At 37.1% G+C, this 22,435-nt stretch overlaps 1 protein-coding gene across 1 annotated transcript in view; it reads right to left on the bottom strand.

The window, feature by feature from the left end:
- The window catches only part of TMTC2 (transmembrane O-mannosyltransferase targeting cadherins 2), a 260,172-nt gene that overhangs the window by 19,734 nt on the left and 218,003 nt on the right, over positions 1-22,435 (bottom strand). Inside the window, exons 10-11 of the mRNA XM_075747904.1 lie at positions 7,604-7,718; positions 1,115-1,178 (exon numbers count right to left, since the gene is read on the bottom strand). Coding sequence (XP_075604019.1) covers positions 1,115-1,178; positions 7,604-7,718 — 179 coding nt within the window. The remainder of the gene's footprint in view (positions 1-1,114; positions 1,179-7,603; positions 7,719-22,435) is intronic.

Here is a 22,435-nt window from a genome sequence, read left to right as displayed (position 1 = left end):
CTCCAGTTTACTTGGAATCCTGATCTGAAATTCACTGATGTCAACAGGTAACATGTCAAGGACCAGAAGGGGGAAGGTTCTTGTTAAACAGATGCTTTTAGCACTTAGTTGTTCTAGGAACAAGGCTGATCCACTGCACAGAATGAGACTTCAGCGCTTCAGTATTCTCACTGAGAGGGAATTTGGGAACAGACCTCTTAGCAACTAACAATAAACAGGTGCACACAAATATATGTATAGATATATATGGAACTGTATGTATGCATGCATCTGTATATTACATCACATTCATGCATCTAGGATTTTGAATTTTCTACAAAGAAATGTTTCTAGATCGTTAGTGATGGATACAAAAAAATGAAATTAACATCCTTCAGTGCTATACTTTGCTTAAGGATATTTCTTTAGCATCTTGATTCACATAATTTTGCTGATCCTTCATATTCATAAGACAGTGAGAGGATACACAGGCTATATCCAAAATAAAAAATTAAACTGTGGGCATTTTCAAGCTGTGAGGATGGTTCCTACCCAGCACTGGACTGGGCCACTGCAGTCTCTCACACAGTACCTGGGCACACTCTGGGAAGTCAGTTGGATCAACGCTAGAGAATAGTCCTGGGCACATTTAATTTACCAGTACAGATGTAGCTATGAAGTACACAGGATTTCACTGATTTGCATTTTGTACTCCTTTGGAAACATCAGGAGCTTCTGTCTTACCATGTTTGAATTATATTGCTTACTACCTAGAAAACCTCCTCGAGTAGCTTCTTTTTTTTCCACTCTGAAACTATTATGGTAAATTTGAGAATTAATAATAAGAAAAAAGATATGTATGACTACTTCTGTTTTTATTTTCATTCTTGAGAGATTGCCCTTGTATAGTTGTCAGACAGTTGATGCTGGCAGTGAAAATCGATACAATTTTCCCACTCTGCATCATTAAAATACTTTTAAAAAGTCACGAACCATATGCATTCATTCTCTTTTACTAGTGAAAATAGATGGAATTTTGAGAGCATATGAACTTAACACATTTAAAGGTAGATAAATAAATCTAAATCTAGAAATCATCAACTTACGTAACGGATATCATTAAGAAGGTACTTACATTAGGTCTTAATCCTGCTGCCATTTCATAATACTTCTCGGCTTCTTCATTGAGACTGGCTTGTCTACCAGGACAGAAAAAAACAATATAGTTACACATCATTTTCCTTGGGTTAAAAAAAGAAACCATACCTAAAGAAGCAGAGCTTCTTTAAATAAAATACTTCTTTAAACAAAATACTGCAACTACTACCCACTGTTTAACTATATTACCCTAACAAATGCACAAAACATGTCAATCTAAAAGATTATTTTATAGTTCAGAATGTCCATTATCGCAAATCCTCCTTGCCTACCTTATTTTCTTTTTAGTTCTGAAATGATATTAGTACACACTGGAGAGAGATACAGAAGACCAATCACTCATCTGAGGCAAAAACAGAGACATCACTCTTCATCAGAGGAAAATCTGGCTCATTTTTTGTAATTAGCCACACTTTAACAGTAAATTACGAAGCTGTAGATTATACAATAATGCAGTTCCTTTCTTTGTGCCTCATGAAGAACACTATAATTCCACAAAAAAAAAAAATTAATCAGCGAAGAGAATGATTTCTCAAAAATAGGTTTCCATGACTCTGGGAATTCATTCAGACAAGAGTGTTCAACATTTACTCACATCAGCCTGAGAGGGGATTTAAACTTAGATTTCATATCCTAGGGGAATAAGATGAGTTTCTGGGTACCTGAAGCACTATCAACTCACCTCTTTTTTCTTTTCCTTACTAATATAGATGGCATCTACATTCTCATAGTAGTTTAATTTTTATTTCTTCTCCTGAGTTTTCAGTTTAATGCCTTCAAATGAAAATGCAGTATGTTGCCAAAGAAATCCAAACACATTTTTGTCTCAACAGGCCTTTTTTATCTCTTCTCTCAAACTCCTCTCTTCTCGTTTTGTCTCCACCTTCTTAATTTCACTCCAACTATTCATTTTGGCTGCTGGCCCAATGAATATCAGTTGATCATATACGTATCATGAGAAAGACAGTAAATATGTAAGAACAACCAAACAGGACTATCAGGCAGACTACATATCTTCTGCAAACGTTATTTGCTTTTTTTTCTAGGTCCCTTCAGGGCACCTAGGACAGAAGGAGATCTTCAGCATATTTGTACTTGTTATGTGACTACAGATGCATTTCTGTGATACAAAATAAAAAATTAGAAAACAAGGATAATGCTAAGTAGGGTTGGTTGTTTTGATTTTTTTTCCTTTTTCTTCTGCTTGCAAGAACAGTTACTAGTTCAAAGAGTATCAATCAACTGAGCACTTGTATCTGGAGATTTTACCTTGCTCATTACATGAGCTTTACATGCTTTGATATTCAGTGATCAAATTGTGTTCTAATTTTATGTTCCCATCCACCCAAATTTTAAACATTAGCCAGATAATACATGAAAGGCAATTAATCCAAATCAACACATTTTGACATTTATTGGTCTTGGGAGGAGAAAGGGAGGAAGAATAATCCCTTTGAAGTTTCTCACATAATTCACATGCAAGCTGAAACCACTTCCTGACTAACAATTTGCCAAGTAGAACCTGGTTTATACCTGTTAACTGTTTTAAATTACTTTGCACATGTATCATCGACTCAGTGGTTGCAGTGGTTAGAAACGATTGAATGTCTAAAAATATTCATTTAACCTGCTTCTGAATCACTCCTGCTGGGCATTAGTAGCACTTGAAATAACTGGAAAAAAATAATCTCATACTTCTGAATTTCAGGATTTACTACAAGGCACATAAAATGAAACATGTCACAGAGTTTTGGGTTTTTTTTCCTGTTTGCACAAAACTGTCAGGAAACAAAGCATTTATGAATGTGGTGAAATTCAATACAATAAACAAGGTGCCTCACCCAGGATACAGACTTTGCCTCCAAAAAGTGTTGTTGGCATATGAACGTGGAACAAATTAAAACCCTGTCTCCTTTTAGCCCAGTGGAAATACATGGCTTTTCTCCCACATGTACATCTTGAAACGTGGATCATTAACTCCTAAGTTGAAATCAGTTTGAATTTATAGTTCTCCATTAAAAATGGTTTATAGAAATGAACGCACACCACACTAGTCAGGAAAATGCCAGTTCCATTTCTAGGGCATTCAGCAACAGTTCCTTTAGTTAAGATACAGCAGAATTCTGGTTCCTGTTTTCACTGGAAATCTAAACTAGAAATTCATTACGTTAAGCCCTGGAATGGCCTTCCCTTGAGAAAAATTAAAGGCACAGAGGTAGGAAATTGCAGTAACCCTATGCCACTGAGCAGTAAAGGGCTCTGGATCAATGTCAAACAATGGAAGGACATTACTAAAGGAAACATAATTCACATTAGAGTAAAACATTAGATAAAGTGTTGATAATAAAACAGAAAGGAAGGAAAGGAAGCAAAGAGAAGTTTGGAAGACAGAGTCCTTTTCATAGTTACGAGCTATACTTCAACCTCTATCCTAAATCTTTTCATGAGGACTGACCCTGAAAACACATCTGATTTCCCCCATTAACACCTAGCATTCAATCTTATTTTAAGGGACAAAAATGTCTCCTCTTTTTATTCTCTCCTATCTCTTAACCTGAGCCTCCAGACCTACCAGTTCCCTGTATGCTGTTCCAGCTGACTGCCAGTGACACCTCATAAATGTGCTTGACAACACATCACTCTTAGGTTTTCCTGACAGCCAGTTATATTCAGCTTGCATTCATTTTGAATCTTTACATTGATCACTGGAAAGAAGTATTGCTTTAGGAGACAAACAGCACCAATGCTTGCTTTCATTTGGAGACAACATGAAGCTTGTTTCCTGTTTCTAAATAGCACGATGGTGTCACTACACTGCCATTCCTCATTCTCAAAGAAATCATCCCCTAGATCACAGGAAACCTATCTCATGGCAGCTCACCTCAGTATACAACTACAAAGTGAAACTTAGCACTGTTAATACGTGACTCAGTTACTGAAGCTACAGCCGTTGTATGACACTACAAATATATACTTCACTACATACCATTAAAATGTACCTAGCTTTGCTGAAAGGCTTCAAACTGAGGCTATAAGCAAGAGCATAGCAAATACTACAAAAGAAAAATACATGACCAGTTACTGTTTTAAGAAGAACCACCCAAATATCTACATGATCCTTGAATGAAGCTGTCTGGAAAACAAATTTGTTGAGAAAATACATTTTACAGGCAAGCACTATGCAAGTTAAAAGTTACTAGACTGTTGCAAAGAAATTAATCACGTTCATCCCACATCTCACCCCCACTACAGATGATTTGATTCATCTGGCATTGCATTATCAGGATCCTACAGAAGTCATCTAGGCAAAAAATTAATAACTTTGTTGTTTGTGTAATTAGGAACAGGGAGGTCTCTCAATAATGCAAACGGAACTAACTCAGGGGTTTTTCCCTGACTTCAGATTTAGTCACAAAGAGAGGAAGTAAACAGTGTTGGAATACCTGACAGAAAAAGCAGAATCTTTCTTGTGACTGCTAAACTGAGAACAGGCTATCTATAAATACAGCTGCTGTGTTTGGACACAGTTAACAATTCTGTTGCAAATTTAAGAAAAAAAAAATAACCTGTAGCATTCCCGTTCAAAATTTTCAAAACTTGTTTTTATTTTTGTTGCATTTTAATTTAAATATTTTTCTCAGAGAGTAAAGGGATTAAAAAAATGGTAAATATTTTAGCACTAGATTAGAAAAATAAATTGCGCTTGGAGGCAATGTTGTGATTGTTTTCTATCTGAAGCAGCTATAACCCAAATTTGAAAGAATTTGCCTGCAATTCTGAAGAAATGTCTACATGTTTCACAATCTTGTGACACTCCTTGGGCTAGTGGTGGAAACAGGAGTATGACAGGAGGGAAAAATGATTCCTTTCTAATTCAACAGTACATCACTGGATAGAATATTTGCTCTGAAAAGAAATATTAGAATTTACACAAAAATCGAAGTTGCTGTTATTACCTCCCAGTCATTTTGGACACCTTGCATCATCCACGTTAACATCAATTTCTGTCTCTTAGTCTACAATATATCTTTAAAATTTATCCCTTCTCACTCACAACAGTCAATTCACTTTCATGCCCTGTGAATTTCTATAATGTATTTTCTAGCTCGCAGCTGTGCAGTCCATTCAAAATTTGTATTCACTCTCCAGTCAGTTTTTATAGCTCTCTATGGTACCTAAAGAGCAGTTGGTCAGCTACATGAAAATATTATACTTAATAATTTCAGCCTTTCATTTATAACTGTCTTTAGCATCCAGAGTTTCTAGCTGGGTGACTCCATGCCAGTCTGAGTACTCCCTTCTTTCCTTCCTCCTTTGATTCTTGGTATCTGCTTTCCTCTTGGAATCACCTCAGCTCTCCATCATTCTAAATATCCTGAAAATCAGCTTCTTCTGAAGTCCCACAGAGTCATGATGGATTTCTAGCTGCTCTGTCCTAATGTATGAATATACATTGCCCTCGTCCAGCAGCTGTTATGTAAGCAATATATTGAAGAAATTGCTAAGTAAAGCAGTGAACAAAGGCAGACAACAGAATCATAACCTTTTAGCAAAAATCAGTCAGATCATAACACACGAGGTTTTAAGCAAATACTTGGCAGGACTGAATTTAAATTTGCCACCCTGACCCTTGCTAAATCCTCCAGACCGCTTTAGACTCCCAGAGAATATTAGGAAGATATTACAATCTTCCACAAAGAAAGCTGAGTATTTAAGTGAAAAATTAGACCAACTGGGTGTCCCAAAGGAGCACAGTTGAAAACTAGCTAAACTAAACCACAGGCCTCTTTTTTTTGTTGTTGTTTTCAAGCGTTTTGGTGTTTTTTTGTTGTTTTTTTTTTTTAAACGTTTTTTGGGTTTTGCTTACAGCTAAAATAGAGAATGCAGTTTAGAATCACTGAGGTCAGTGCTGGTCAAAATCTCCCAAAAAGTCTCCACTCCCAATCAAGTCAAGTAGGGTAACCATGGCTGATGTACAGTACAGCAGCATAGCTCTTGCCCTGAGAGTGAAAAAATACTCATATCCTGATGTAAAGACATGTGCCTTCAAGACCCGGGATGCTTCATTCAATGCTTGTAGAGAAAGTAAGAGATTTATTAAACCTATTCCCAAAACAGTATTGATCTACACCACCACATTGAAATACCCACAAAAAAAATCACATCATTAAACCATCTTGCATAACACACTCACTGAAATCAGGAGTCTGACACACACTATACCCCTCTGGATTCAGCTTTCATGCCTAACTTTCTATGCTTCTGTCCGAGAATTTGTTTCATTAATCTAAGTGTTGCAAATTACTGAATTCTCTCTTGAGAGATATCGTTCAGAAAATAATCAGAGGGCAAGATCCTTAAAATAGCTCATACACCTGTGGCAGGTCAAACTATTGTTCACCAATGAACCAATTGTTTTGGTTTCCTTTCTAATCTACAAGCAGTGAAAGTTATTTCTCAAAGGGCATTTTGGGGGCTTATTTCAAAATCTTGGTATAGAAACCTTCACTCTGAAACACAGGTCACTTGGCTGAAGATGATTCTACCTCCTCTTTAGTACCATTTTCTTTCCCCTTCATTTCATAAATGTTAAAAGTATAAACAGCCAAGTGAGATATCTTCATCAGAGAAATGATCTCAGTAACTATTTTGTGCTAATTAAGTATATTTTTTATTTCCTTTTTCATGTATTTTCTAAGCATAGATGTAATCTAAATGAAATCAAGTATCCTCATAGCTGTTAAGCGGACAATAGACAATAATTAGATAGTTATCCTAGAAATAAGCATGGGGGATACCTATTACAGTAATATGAGTTTAATGATAATGTTCAGGCAGAAGCTTAATGTTAGTGAATATCCCGGTCTGACAGCTTTAAAAGTAAAAAAAGAAGTCTAAACTTTTATTCTATTCAGATAGGAAAACAGAATTAAATATAAGACTACATTTTAAACCATAGATTCTGATAATACCATTAAGTGCTCCTATGAGTCTTAAAGTCATCATTAGCCTGGGAATATTTAGATTTCTAATTATCGTAGTGTTCCCTACTGATAGGAACATAAAATGTGCTATTTTCAATATTCTCTAGTTACATCCTGATCAGAAATACGGTCTCTTATTTTCAGTTGCTATGCATCCTAAGTGAGGTGAAAGAAAATCCTGCAGAAGGTTCTTCACAAAAGAAACACTCGTTCTTGTATGTAAGCAAAAAGGATTACCTCCTTGTGAACAACAGAAGTTTTCAAGGTAAGAAATTGCAAGATAACACAAAGAAAATTAGAAATAGAAAGTGCTAAATCCTGCAACAGTTTCACTCCAATTCTTTTCATCTTGTTAGCAATATTGAATTATTCAAAGGAGTTGCTGGGCTTTAAAAAGAACTCTGTGTAAGTAAAGGCTGTAAAAAATTTCTTCCTCCAAAAGAGGGGAGGACAATCAAGTAAGCATATGTAAAAGCACTAACCTGAGCATATGGGCTGCATTGAAAACAACATCAAATTCTGTATGATCAAGTTCAGCTGCTTTTTTTGCCATCTCAGCTGCCTCTATCAGGCGGGATTCTTCTAGGAGGAACTGACCTGCAATGAGGTGCATGAATGTGAGCACATAGAAAACAACTGATGGATAATACTTCAGACAATATAGTTAGGAAAAGGAATTTTAAAAAAAAAAATATCAAGAAATCAGATGTTTCAGATTCAATGTTTAGTCATTTGTTGATGCGCTCTATATTCCAATATCTTTAATGTGTAGCAAATATAGAAAAAATGTGATAAATATGACAGGTAATAACTAACTGCAATATTTTCAGAAAATATTTATGAATATTAAGAATGATACAGTAAAACTGAGCCATCAAGAAACAATACTCCCATGAGAAGCCTGCCATTTAAGAGCTTGCCCTTCTGCATATACGCTGATCTTCACTTCCTCAAAAGAAAATGAAATAAAATAAAACAGCATCTACAAATGAAATATATTCCCATTTTAAAAGCATATCTCAAAATCACATAAAAATATTTATTTTATATATATACATGCAAACACATTTCTTCAGCTTTAGAATTATAAATGATACTTTGCTTTAAAATTATTATATGCATGTATACCTTGATGAACTGGTATTTTATCACATACTTCAGTAACACTAAGAGAATCATGACAAGTAGCTTTTTAAAAGTTTCCTACATGATATTTACCTTTCACGTAAAAAAAAAGAGAAGATGGCTAAAATCAAGTTACTGAATTTTTACAAAGACATTATCATAATCACTAAACCAAGTCAAAACTGAAAAGAATGAGTAATTTAGCATTAACCAAACTTTAACTGAAGTACAGTAGTTTCAAAATAAAAGACATAACAACTAGTAGAACTCTATAAAAATGAGTTTTCCTTTGAAGAAGTGGGGGGAAAAAAGCATTTTGGAAGGTACTCAAGCCATCTTATTTCTGTTCCTTTTAATGATTTTTTCACACCTAATTTGTAAAATGTGTTATTTTTGGATCAAGGACTTTTCAAAGGGTTCCAGCTGTCTAGACTCTGTGTCTACGTAACTTTTTATTTGGAAAAGCTATCTTAAAGTATGGTGGTTATACATTCCAGCATCCCATCCTTCTTTTTTTTATCTCTGTAAAGTAAGAGCACTCAACCAAAGTCCACCAAGCCATCACTGGCCACAAGCCTCTTCAGGAACAATATGCGATGAGCAAATGACTTCCTGTCATGGAGAGGGATTTTCTTTTTTTTCTTACCTCCTTTCCTCATACATTCCCTGTTACTTACATGCTCGCTATATGCTTATGTGGAAAATCCACTTAACCAGAGTTAGCAGGGTCTGTAGGGGCATACTGCATCCAGTGATGCTTTAGTACAATAAACACGTTTGCAGAAGGAATTATCTCAATACAAAAAGTGATGAAAGACAGCTTTCCTAGCTTTTTGCTTTCTCTGTGGATACATTTCAACTTAGCAGGAGATGGAAGATTGTTTACTCAGTCACCTATATCTTAGTTATTCAGATCTGCAAAAATCTTGTAAAAATATTCAGGTGCCTTTCTGCGTTAATAGCATAAGGTTTGCTTGCTTTAGTTACATCCTCAGTCTAATATGTGCCATCCTTTCATGCATTATGATGCTTTGTGTTCATTGTGTCCAGAAACAGATGATTTCCAAAAAAACTTTCTCATATAGAACAGTAAGTAAATAAAAAAATAAAAAGAGAGAAAAACATAAAAAAGAAAACATAGTTGAAGAACAGTTTGGATCACAAGAAATTAATTTGTCTGCAGAATTAGAAACCACCGCTTCAGCCATTATTGGAAGTCTCTTATGAAGGGAAAAAAAAGTTGACAAAAGATACAAGTTAGCTTTTTTTTTTTTCCCCTCCTGTTTTTCTTTTGGGTATCATATCAGAGCATGCCTTGTATATAGCAGGAAAAACTCAGATATGATGCTGAAAATTCTCAGACAAGTAAACCAACTACAACAGGAAGCTCATATCTCTTGATTTGGGCTGAATTCCTATTGTCTTTAAAGAGAAATCTTCAAAAGAAGCTTGACCAACTAGTATTCCAATTGTCTTCCAGAAATGAACTACAACAGCATCCCTAATATTTAGGTCCATGCTAAAGCAAACCAGCCTTAAACTGTTAACATGAAGGTTCTTTTCATAATGAAAGCACTGGATTAGCAGAATGAGACATCAGTAACTGGATATACTATTCATACATCCAGCCAAGGGGAAGAAAGAGAACATAACCTTTTAGATTTCAAGACACTGTGAACATTCAAGATCATTCTCAAAAAAATTATGTACTTAATTTAGGAAAAATATTTAGCAGCTTAGAATTTAAAAATAATGTCACTTGATCATTAATTTTTGTCCTTAAATAAGGAGAAAAAAACCCCTCTCGTTATTGTCTTCAATAAAAATTACCTATGGGTTTTTAGAGACAGATCTTTAGAAACACACTTGTAGTTTTCTGTATGAAATGTTTAACACTGAAGTTCAACAGAGACGTTATTATATGTATTTTTATAACTACCCCAATGTAATAAAATGTAACTGATATGTTCTACTTCATGTGACATAATCAACACATTTGTTGACTTTAGATTCATTACATCCATGTAATTTCTAAAAATATGACATTATTGGAAACCATTTGAAACCATTACTAATGGTTTACTGGTGCTCTTAACCAACACACTAGGTTAATTCTTAGCTCTTTAAGAGGTCCATAAGATCAACATATACTGAAGATGTAGAAATCTAAAGCATGTACAAATTTTATAATAAGAAGTCCAATTTAGAAGAGGACAACATTATATATATTTACTAAAAACCAAGTGCACTGCTAGATGCTTAAGTTTAAAGCTTATTTTTGTTAATTTTCTAGGACTTTGGCTGCATAGATTCCAATAGTCTACATGGACACATCAAAAATGCCAGTAACAACTCTAAACTAATGTTTTACATTGCTAAAATCAGAATTTGCTCTCCATTTACTATTAGGTCTCTAAAAAGTGTCTCTATAATAGGATTACTATTTTATATAACATATTAAAGGATTATCTTTATTACAGGATTACCAAAGTTAACTAAAACAATTGCAAGTATTGCATGACACCAGCCAAGTAAGAGTAAAAATTTCAGTTCTTCTGAAAAGAAATTTCTAGTACTGTGCATTAGCATAAACAAGTCTCTCCCCGGTACTGGAGGTGGTAATAACAGTGGCAATAACTCATGCTGAGTGGGTAGGTAGCAGATGATACAGACCACCCTCCTAAAACCAACTGTAGCATCCTTTACACCCAAATTCTTACAGAATACTGACTGCAAAAAGAAAAGGGCAACAACCCATAACTGCCTTACTCATTGCCTGAGTAGGGGTGATTTAATCAGAGGCTGCTGATTAAGCATTTCCTTAATTTGATGGGCTATAAATATAATTCACTGCTACCTTCTCAATCTAGTGGAAAAATCAATACCTGAGTGTACAGGTGTGTGGTGCGTTGTTCCCCGCCAGCATCCAAGCACTCACGCAGCCGCGCACTCCCTCCTACCCCAGCAGGGTGAGGGGAGAAAACAGGAACAACAGCAAGAAAACTTATGGGTCAAGATAAAGACAGTTTAATAGATGAAGGAAAGAAAAGAAAAAAGCCCAAACACTAAAACCAGACTAAGTGAAGGAAATCGCTCACCACTTCTCACGTGTAGATTGATGCCCAGCCAGTCTCCAAACAAAGGCCACCTCAGAAGCCAAACTCCCTCTTCTTTCCCTGTCCCAGCTTTTATTGCTGAACATGCTGTTACATGGTCTGGCATATCCCTTTGGCCAGCTCGGGTCAGCTGTCCAAGCCGTGTTCCCTCCCAGTCACCTGCCCATCCCCAGTTTACTCATTGAGGGGGCAGAATGGGAAGAAGAGAAAGCCTTGACACCCTTCAAGCACTGTGTAGCAACAGCCAAAACATTGGTTTGTTATCAAGCAATTTTAGCCACAAATCCAAAACACAGCATCACCCAGGCTGCTACGAAGAAAGTTAACTATCCCAGCCAGACCTAGTACAAGGTGGAAACTTTCAGTTGAGAATTATTTGCCAAGTTCTCCTGAAAGGCAGACTCATTTTATTCACACATCTAAATTTAATTTAAAGCACCTAAGTAAAGATATCCCATTTTGAAATCATTAGTCACTATTCCTTTTAATATGATATACCAAATTCATACATGTATGAACTGGATTGGAAGTTTATGCTGCACTTTCTTCATTAAAAAGCAGACTGCTGAACTTTTCCTGTCAAAGCCATAAAGATGTGTTTTCCCAAGAGAAGAGCACTAGCAGGGCAGAATATTGGCAAGGTGTTGAAGGTGGATCGGAAGGTCTGATCCACAAGCCCCTCGATCCAGCAATGACTTCTGTGGGTCTAAATTTACATGCAGGATTTTCTCCTCTGACAGGTAGCTGGCAAACTGCATGATTTATGAGACACTGCCCAATATCACATACAGAGCTTTCTTATTGCAGGTGTCACGACTCCAACTCTTGCCAACAACATAAATTATGGTAACCTGATTGTTTTTTGGAATCAGAACCAGCTTTTGAGAAAACTGCTTTCTAGAAGCTCTGAATCCCAGATTTTCCTTTTTCAAGGAAAGCATATTTCTCATTACTATTTTTCTAGAATAGGAGTGGGAAATCCACAATCCAGGTTCAGGTGTGATCCTCAACAACATTGTTCTGTGCCTGGAACATCACTTTTTTAAACAGATATTTCTACCTTTCTTTTTAGACAGCACAGAGCTGAGTGTAAATGTGTAGCCAAGAGTTCTTAAAGAGCTTTAACAGAGAACTGATCCAATACTTCACTATCCTCTTAGTCATTTTTCCCTAAACTATCTAAGCATCAGAAAGAACATTCTTCAGAATAAAAGCTGAAGAATACTGTACCCACAGTACAAACTCATTTTTTCTTGCAAAATGTCAACAGTGTTTTTGAGTCTACATTTGACAAAAAAAAAATAATTGAGGAAACATATGCAATCTACTGAAAAAGAAGATAAAAGTATATATGTAATTTAAACAACAACAACAAAAAATTCCAGTTCCCAGGAGTTGAAAAAAAACAATTTATTTTCATCTTCTGTCAAAATTTTTAACAAATATTCATTCACAGAGATGAAAGCATACAGCTGTCTATCCTGTGTAATTACCTCTCTAAAATGATCATGAACACTTGTAAAGCATTTTTTTTAAGACATGCACCAACACCAGTTTAAAAGCCATACATCTGAATTCGTAGTTCTGCTGCTTTCTTGTAATATGAAAGGTATTAATTGGTTGGGATATGCCTGTGTGTAACCATCTCTTATGTTCAGAGCACAAAGGCATTAGTGCCTTCCTCTAGAATGGGCTCAACTATTCCCTACAGGCACTATGAGCTTTTATTTTACTAGATAAAAGTGCAAGTTGCACCAATCTTTCTTTAATTGAAATGTTCTCTCTCTTTTGCTCACTGGCAAACATTCAAAGGTACTTTGTACCAGAACAGAGTAGGTCTCTGAAATAGCTCATCTTGCTACTGCTGCTTTTAAAAAGAATCACTTTGAATGTTCTCAGAATGCTCTTGGTTCTGCACTTACTCAAACTTCAATTACTTATACTTCTGTCCTGATATCTTTAGTAATCCAAGCAAAACTGAGTAAACTACCTTCTGCATAAGAAGGAAAAAACTTCTAATCCCACCATAATAGGGAATAGTTAGCATTTGCTTCTTTTAATATACATTTGTCACCAAGTCTTCTGCACCTTATCCTCTTCAAAAGAGTTTTCTCCTTCCATGGCAGCAACTTAAACAACTATGCTAATATGAAAAGTGGATATATATATCAGGACCATAGACTCAACTGTCAAATCTGTTTATTATAAACTTCACTATTTCTTTCAGCACATTCAACATTGAGGATTTGAAGCCGAGTATTTGTGGGTGCTTTCAAAGCATTTCACGTTTCAACAGAAACGTAACAGGGATCAGGTTCTGCCTGCCCCAATGCACTGTGCCTGTCTCTGAAGCACACAGCAAGGCTACAAGATCATGTCTTGAGAACTGAACTATATTCTCACTGGCATGAGCAGAGCCACCACGGAAGTCACCATCAACTTCAACTCTGCTGTGGCAATGCAGAGCAAAAGAGCAGATGCAACCAGAGATTTATGAATGGAAAATTTCAACGATATTCTGTGGAAGAAATGAGAGCAGAGACCTTGTTTCCGAGTCAATTCCAAAGCTTTCAGGTGATGAATCAATGTTGCAAGATGCCAAATCAACAGACATGACTTAATGTAACTGTTTCCTTTAAGAGTTTCAAAACAGATTCATTGGCTGTGAATGAGCAGTTCCCACAGCAAGGGAATGTTTGCTTGAAGATCCTGCTTTATGTGCCTGTTTAGACAGTTTCTTGCTGAATATGTAGGACGAGACAGGGAAAGCAAAAAGAACTTACATTAAGATCACCTAGATGGTAGCAGCATTCCAGTTTGCTTTGCTGCTCCTTATATCCCATACCATCTTTATCTAAAGCTACTCTCCGGCTTTCTCACCGCAAGAGATTTTGGGGAGTTTATTCCCTCAATTGGTTCCCATGAAGAAGATTATTGCATGCAAATAAAATATGTAGAAAGAATACATAAGCCAGTGGGTGCTGCAACATCAATATATGCATTGGCTTGGAAAAATCTTTTTTATTAACCTTTTTCTTTGTCTGAAAAACTGATCTGTTGCAATTGTGCTAAATATACCATTGGATGTCATCCAGAGCATGACCAGAGATAAGAGAGAAAAAAATAAATCGCAAGCCTTTGGGACTTGATGACTGAACTTGTGACCACATCTGGATCACTGTAAGCTCTCACTAAAACAAAAGATGAATTATGAAAAGATATAATACAGAGGATCTAATGTTTTACAAATACTAAGGAAGATTCTGGACCCTATGTCATTGCCCAGACACCTGGTGATGTATAAGGTTTGGAAAAGGGAAATTTGGATGGGAAAGAACTATCCAGCTGCACTTTTGCAGCAGCTCCATGCTCTCTCTTCAACAATCTTCATAATGAGATGGCACTCATAGGTCAAAACATATGAACACTAACAAAGAGGTCTCCATGGCTGCTCATGCCACAGGCTTTTTCAGTTTCTGCAGAAACCCCAAATTTTGGCAACATGAAAGACGCATAAAGCCACATTTCTAGCCCTGTCTCTGATCTGCAATTTCTATACCGCATCTCTCAAGCAGTCTAGTATATTGTGCTGAGGAAGCAGAGTCAACCATGTATTTGGGATGTCAGAATGATTAGATTTAAGGATAAACTCAAGGGACAAGCCAGAAACATGGAAATTCCATAGCGTTTAGGGTCAGTGACCTAGCTTGTTTGGAAATACTCAACTGCATTCCACTTAAGTGACTGGTTCTAAAGGGAGTTTGGAATAAATAGTAATTATAGTGGTTTGTAATAATCTTCTTTTAATGTTGTGTGATAGCAACAGCCTAAAGAGCAACAAAAAGGACTTGACAATTTATGTACATATGCCTTTGCACAGTCATCATTCACAGCTGCCAAGAAAACCACAAACAAAACTTGAAATTGGTATATTCTTCTGAATAGCTCAGTTTCTGGTATGTTCTTATTTGGTTTCAGTTTGGGAGTAAGAAATACTGTATTAATACTAACTGAAGATTTTCTCAAATCAAAGTTATAGGAGAGAGTTCTGGGAGTAGAAAGGTCGCAAGTTTAAAGAAGTCTTTCTGCGAGTCAGTTACATCTGTCTTCCTGGTTTGGGTCTAGGAATCCTGTCTTCCTGGAATTACACTCATTGATATTGTAGAAGGATGTATAATCCATAGTCCAAAGTCAGGATCTTAATTTGATGTCACTGTATGCTCAAAACAGAGATTCCCTTCCTCCAAAGAGCGCATATGTTCTATGAACATGTGTTATTTCAGTATCATAAACTTGTTTTCTAGTTCCCCTACAAAATCATTATATATTTAATGTTAAGATTTCCAAAAGATTTAAAATGGCAAAACCCCCTTTCATTTGCTGAAAGGTTCACGAGCACATATTGGGAAAGCTGGCAAAGTGACTTAGGGATAGACATACTACATCTGGTTGACTTTGACCCCATTTCATCAAGGAATTTAATTTCTCAATACATAATCACCATGTAACATCTGGTGTTCCCAATGGAGCAGATCTATGCACTCTGGTTTATTTACCATTCAGCATATACTTCATTTAGCTAACCTGTCAGTCAGAAATGGACAATTCATTCACTGGAAATAGGGATTGTGAAATCAGTTCTATTCATTTCATTAACAGAGATAAAAACTGACCTTCCTATGGACTAAGGTGACATTTCTTCCACAGGCATAAAACTCTCTTGAAGAAATGAATAAGACTTCATTAATAGATCATGGTTGATATTTCTCTTTCTTATCAATACAAATTTACCATTTTACTTTTCATTATTACACTGTTTTTTCCAGAAGGTCTTTTCCTTAAATATATCGGAGGAAGAAAAAGCTTTCCGAGGCTGCTCTTCAGTCAATGAAGAACAAAGACACGAAGCTCCAGCACTGTGAACAATGTGACTACACAGATCCTCCACATGACTGGAGGATCATGATGGATGGCTACAGGCTGTTTCATAAAGACAGACAGGGAAGAAGAGGTGGAGGAGTTGCGCTCTATGTTAAGGAGAACTTTGAATGTATGGAAGTCAACTATGGCGACTGTGGAAGCCCTATCGAATGCCTCTGGGTCAAGATCAGAGAGGTCATCTCCAAGAGGAATCTTACAGTAGGTATCTGCTACCGACCTCCAAACCAAGACGATAAGGCTAATGAAGCAATATTTAGGTCACTTAAGCAAGCTTTGGGTCAACAGAACCTAGTTCATAAGGGTGACTTCAATTACCCAGACATTTGTAGGAAGAACACTCCAGCAGCTAACATGTCATGCATTAAGTTCCTGGAATGTGTACAGGACTGCTTCCTCATACAAATGTCAGATGTGCCAACCAGGAATAAGGCACTGCTGGACTTGCTACTCACAAACCAAGAAAACCTGCTTTGTAATATCTCTGTTAGTGGCAGCCTTGGTTGCAGTGATCACAATATTGTGGAATCTGGGATCCTGCTGAGTATGCTGAAGGTTTTAGATTTTAGAAGAGCAAACTTCAGCTTACTTAGAGCTCAGTTGGGAAGGATTCCGTAGGAAGCTTCCATGGAGGATAAAGGACCTAGCAAGTGCTGGGAGTTTTTCAAGCATGTTCTCCTAGAAGCACAAAAAACATTCATCCCCTTTAAAGGTAGGGGAAGTAGACTCCCTTGGCTTAATTGCAAGCTTCCGAGTCTGCTCAAAACCAAAGAGAAGTGTACCAGAGATGGAAAAGCGGACGAATACCTGTTGAGAAATATAATGGCATTGACAGGGGATGCAGCAATTAAGTTAGAAAAGCAAAAGTTCAGCTCTAATTGAAATTGGCCAGAGATGTCAAAGACTAGAAGAAAGGGTTCTTCAGGTACATAAACAAAAAGCAGAGGCAGAAGGATAATACTGGTCCACCATTAAACAGGAGAGGTGAATTAGTCACCAACAACACTGCAAAGGCAGAGGAACTCAAGTCTTTCTTCACCTCTGTCTTTACCAGCACTGTTGGGCCCCAGGCCTTGGGAACAAAAATTCAGGTCATTGCAAACACAGACCTGCTATCAGTGAATGAAGAGTTGGTGTGTGAACTATTACAGGAGCTTGACCCCTACAAATGCATGGGCCCTGACAATATCTACCCAAGGGTGTTAAGAGAGCTGGCTGATGTTGTTACGAGGCCACTCTCCATAACCTGTGAGAAATCATGGATATTGGAGGATGTCCCAGAAGACTGGAAGAAGGGTAATGTCACCCCCATCTACAGGAAGGGCTTAAAGGAGGATCCAGGAAATTATAGGCCCATCAGTCTTACTTCAGTCCCTGGGAAAGTTATGGAAAGGATCCTCTTGGGGGCTATCACAAGTCAAATGAAGCACGCGATTGGGAAAAGCCAGCACGGATTCACCAAGGGCAAATCGCGCTTCAACAAACCTGATCACTTTCTATGACAAAGTAACCTGCTCAGTTGATGTGGGGTGAGCAGTGGACATTGTGTACCTGGATTTCTCCAAGGCTTTCCCCATAGCCTCCTCTTAGAGAAACCATAACTGTGTTATGGTCTAGAGAAGTGGTCTGTGTGGTGAGTGGGGAATTGGCTGACAGGCTGCACCCAGAGGGTGGTGGTAAATAGCTCTTTTTCGAACTGGCAACCTAAGTGGGGTCCCCCAGGGATCGATACTGGGCTCAATGCTGTTAAAAATCTTCATAAGTGATCTGGATGATGGGATCAAGTGCACCCTGATGAAGTTTGCAGAGGATACCAAGCTGAGTGGAGAAGCAGACACTTTGGAAGGGAGAGCCACCCTGCAGGAAGACCTGGATAGGCTGGAAGACCGGGCTACCAAGAACCTTATGAAGTTCAACAAGGACAGGTGTAAGGTCTTGCACTTGGGAAAACATAATCCAGGAATGCAGAACAGACTGGGATCCACCTGGCTGGAGAGCAGCTCTGTGGAAAGGGACCTGGGGGGCTCCTGGTGGACAACAAGTTTAATATGCGTGAACAGTGTGCTGCAGTGCAAAGCAAGCCAACAGGATGCTGGGGTGCATCAACAAGGGCATCACCAGCAGAGGTAAAGAAGTCATTATCCCACTTTACTCAGCACTTGTCAGGCCACACATGGAATACTGTGTTCAGTTTTGGTCCCTGCTATAACAAAGATGTGGACAGTGTGGAGAGGGTCCAGAGGAGGGCAACAGGGTGATCAAAAGACTGGGAAGCCTGCCACACGAGGAAAGGCTGAGACAAAAGCCTTGAGAAAAGAAGGCTTAAGGGAGATCTCATCACCATGTTCCAGTACTTCAAAGGTGGCTACAAAGAAGATGGAGACTCCCTTTTTGCAAGGAATCACATGGAAAAGGAGTAATGGGTGCAAGTTACTCCTGGGGAGATTCCAATTGAGCACAAGACAATTTTTCACAATGAGAACAATCAGCCACTGGAATAATCTCCCCAACATGGGACACTTAAGATTCGGCTGGATGGGGTGCTGGGCCATCTTGTCTATACCGTGCTTTTGTCTAAGGGGAGCTTTTGCCAAGAAAGGTTGGACCAGATGATCCTTGAGGTCCCTTCCACCCTGGTATTCTATGATTCTATGACTACAAATACATCACATCAAAAAGAAAACTGAATGCACATCTGTAAACATATGTAAATTTTCACACTCACTAACACATGTAAGTGTATGACTTAAGGACTGAAAAAAATGGTGCTTGAAAATCCACTGCTAGCATATTTCAATGAAATTTATTTTGAAGGTTAAATCACAGCAGTTCCAATCCACTTTCAGGCTGGGAGTTCAGAGTGGTAAAGCAGTCATTTCTGGAGGCAAGACAGATACAAAGTGCTCACAGACTCAGGTGAAAATTTAGGCATCAAAATGGGCTAAAATTTCTGTGCTGAAACAGTAATGAGAGAGACTTAGGATGAAAGTGAAAAAAATAAAACCAGCAGTTAACAAGTTAAACTTGTGTAAAAAAACTCAGATAAATTTGAGAAAATCTATAAAAACAATGCCTAAGTTATCACAAATTCAAAAGTGAAAGATGATGTAAAAAAAAGTTAGATTGTTTGGGAACAATGACACTATAGCTAATATATTTCAGTTTTACCTAATCTGACAGCATGTTTTTAATTTTGTTTTATATCTGTAACTGGGAATGCACTGAAAAAGGCAGATGATCAATGTGAATTGCCTAATTAAGTGAATGTATAATTAATCTAATGAGAATAATCCATTTTTATAATGAAAAAGGAATCATTAAACAATTTAGAGTTATTAGAAACAATGTATTATTCAAAGGAAGCTATTTTAAAAGAAGGTCTCAGTGGTGATTAATAAAACAGAATTAATTTGAACATCCTGTTGGGTTCTAGACTTTCCCATTCCAATTAAGCCATTACAAGTGTAAGGGAGGAGGTACTTCTGTATACACATTTATCTTGAAAGCTCACTCCTCCTCTCTCTCTTTTTTCCCCACTCCATTTTCATTATATTGGAGAGAGGCCACTATATGCACTTTAAGAGGCATGGTAGCAAAACCAATTTTTAGTAAATAAGTAAAATGAAACCTGCTTTAGTGGTGTTTTTGTTTGGGGTTTTTTGTTCTTTTTTTTTTGTTTGTTTGTTTGTTTTTTTAACAGCAAATTATAAAGCAAATAAGACAGTTTTGGAGGCAAAATGTTTGCACAACTTAATTTCACTGTAGCTTTATGGGTTTTTTTTGTTGGCTTGCTTATTTAAGTGAAAGTTAGTACAGAAAGCCTTCAACAACTTCAGACTCCTTAACTACACTGCATCCTACTAGCTATTTCAATGAAAAGATACTGAAGAATTTATTTTTGATTCTTTTCAAATGGACAAGCACTTAAGTATTTCACTGTTTGAAATCAAACTCATCTCTCTGTATTGACAAATTTTATACAGAATCCTTCTTCAACTTCTCCTGAGATAGGCTTAGTGCAGACAGAAATGGGAGATCTGTATGTCCTTTGTGGGTAGTCAATACTGTATCTGAAACTAAATAATGTCTGGGCCATAATGTCACTGGTCTGACCTGTCTGAACATTTCTGTTTGGTACACTTGTTAACAAATTTCACTTACTGACTCTTTAGATGCCACATGTTCTTAAAATATTTATAAGAAAATTCCTTTGGAACTAGTTAGTTCATAGGTATCTCTCTGTGGTTTCTCAGACTGATAGTTGGAGAAGTCTCACCTGACCATAACCATTTAATTGAGGCACCTAGGTTAGAAAGAGTCTCCTCTACGGTCAGTGGAGACTATTTCAGTTATGTCATCGATTTGTTGATGACAGAATCCACCAAGGTCCAAAATGGGATACCTGAGTTAGATGTTCAAAGTGGGATGCGTGAGAGCCAATAACATGGTAGATGTGGGGAGGATATTTTGAAGAAAACTTTCCCAGAGAAAAAGAAGATGGAAATTCAAAAATAAATAAGCATTTATTAAGTTCAACTCAGTTTAATGAAAAATTGTTCACTTTAAATCTTCTTTAAAAAATGCATATTAAAGAGATCCAATTAAAAGCCTCAAACTTTATAGGAGTATTCAAATCTAGTATCTGAAATAATCTCCTCCAGCGTTTTAGCTTAAAAACATGTAGGTTGTGCCAAAAGTAAGATTTTCATTGGTGCTTCTGTACTCTTTCCTCTGCCATTTTTTCTTCCTGATTCATATGCAACTTCTTTCTTTCATCTGTTAAGTGTTTCTGGTGGTGTACAGTGTACCCAAGTAGCATGTATCACACCACCCATCAAGACTGCATATTTGTAAGACAATGTTCAGATGTTCAGATAACTGGCATATGAGAAAGGAAAAGGGGAAAAGAAGGGGAAAATGTGGACAGGTGAGCAGCTGATTGCATTTCACCCTGAGAGGGGACTGCCACCCTCGCTGATCACTAGAGCAAAAGTCACTTCCCCTTATGTCCAATGAAGTGACATCATGTCTGCAGTGTGCAGAGATTTCTATCTTTTCAGCTTCTCCATTAGTTCTCCCTTCAGACATCTCCAAGCATAAAGAGTTTGAGAAATACTTCCTTATATCTAAATCCACTGAAATCCAAAGCTAGGATATTACCTACACAAAACTAATTATAACACTAGCTTGATCAGAGAAATGTGCTGTCGTGGTATTACCCCAGGAAGCAACCATGAAACTTTTCAAATCATATCAGCTGACTCCTGTACCAAATCACATCATCTAAGAATAGCTTTGGCTTCAGGCCTGAATTAAAGCACATTATAATACAAATATAAACCTCTTCAAAGATACAGAATGTCTATAATTTTTTCTGATAGCTCGAAAAAAAGTCCAAAAGGTTAGAAGTCAAAAAGAACATTTGCACATCCTGGGAGGACAAATTATAAGTGTATGCATGCACGTGCACTTGGAAGAAAATCTTCAGTCCATTTATTCATGGTACTCCATCAACACACTGTTGTGTCCCAACTGCCCAGTCTTTTCATTTGGCTGTTCCATGAAGCATGTAGTTTTTTAGGGCTGATAACAATTATTTTATTCTCTGTTCCAACATCTTCATGCTTAGGAAAAAAAGTAATCCCTAAGATTTACATGCAAAATGTGGCTGATATTTCCCCATAGTTTAACACTTGGCATATAGGATATGGACTGTACCTGTGACAAGGTGCTAAAACAAATTAATGAGAAGTAGAGATTAAGTGTTCACTAGGGATTGCTGTGTAGTATTTGGAATGTCCCTGGTAACATACAGTACAGATTCCTGATCAATACAAGAAATAGGTGGAAGGGAAAAGGGAAAGAAAGGGGAAAAGAAAAGAAAGGGAAGAGAGAAAGAGAGAAAGAGAGGCAAGGACAATTTATTTCAAATTTTACAAAGTCCTGTGCCCGAAGTGTCAAGGTTTTGAGATCACCTGTACCACATAGACACATTAGCCAAGCAGAACTAAACCGTATCTTTCTCATAGCTACTTTGATTTAAACATGGAGTAACATCACTGAAATTGGTGATCAGAAGTTATACAAACAAAAGAAAAGCTTTCACCTGCATTCAGCAGAGCTCTCTGTGTATAA

The sequence above is a fragment of the Balearica regulorum genome, chromosome 1 (assembly GCF_011004875.1).
Source record: "Balearica regulorum gibbericeps isolate bBalReg1 chromosome 1, bBalReg1.pri, whole genome shotgun sequence".
In the NCBI taxonomy this organism is placed as follows: Eukaryota; Metazoa; Chordata; class Aves; order Gruiformes; family Gruidae; genus Balearica; species Balearica regulorum.
This window is presented reverse-complemented; position numbering and strand designations above follow the sequence as displayed.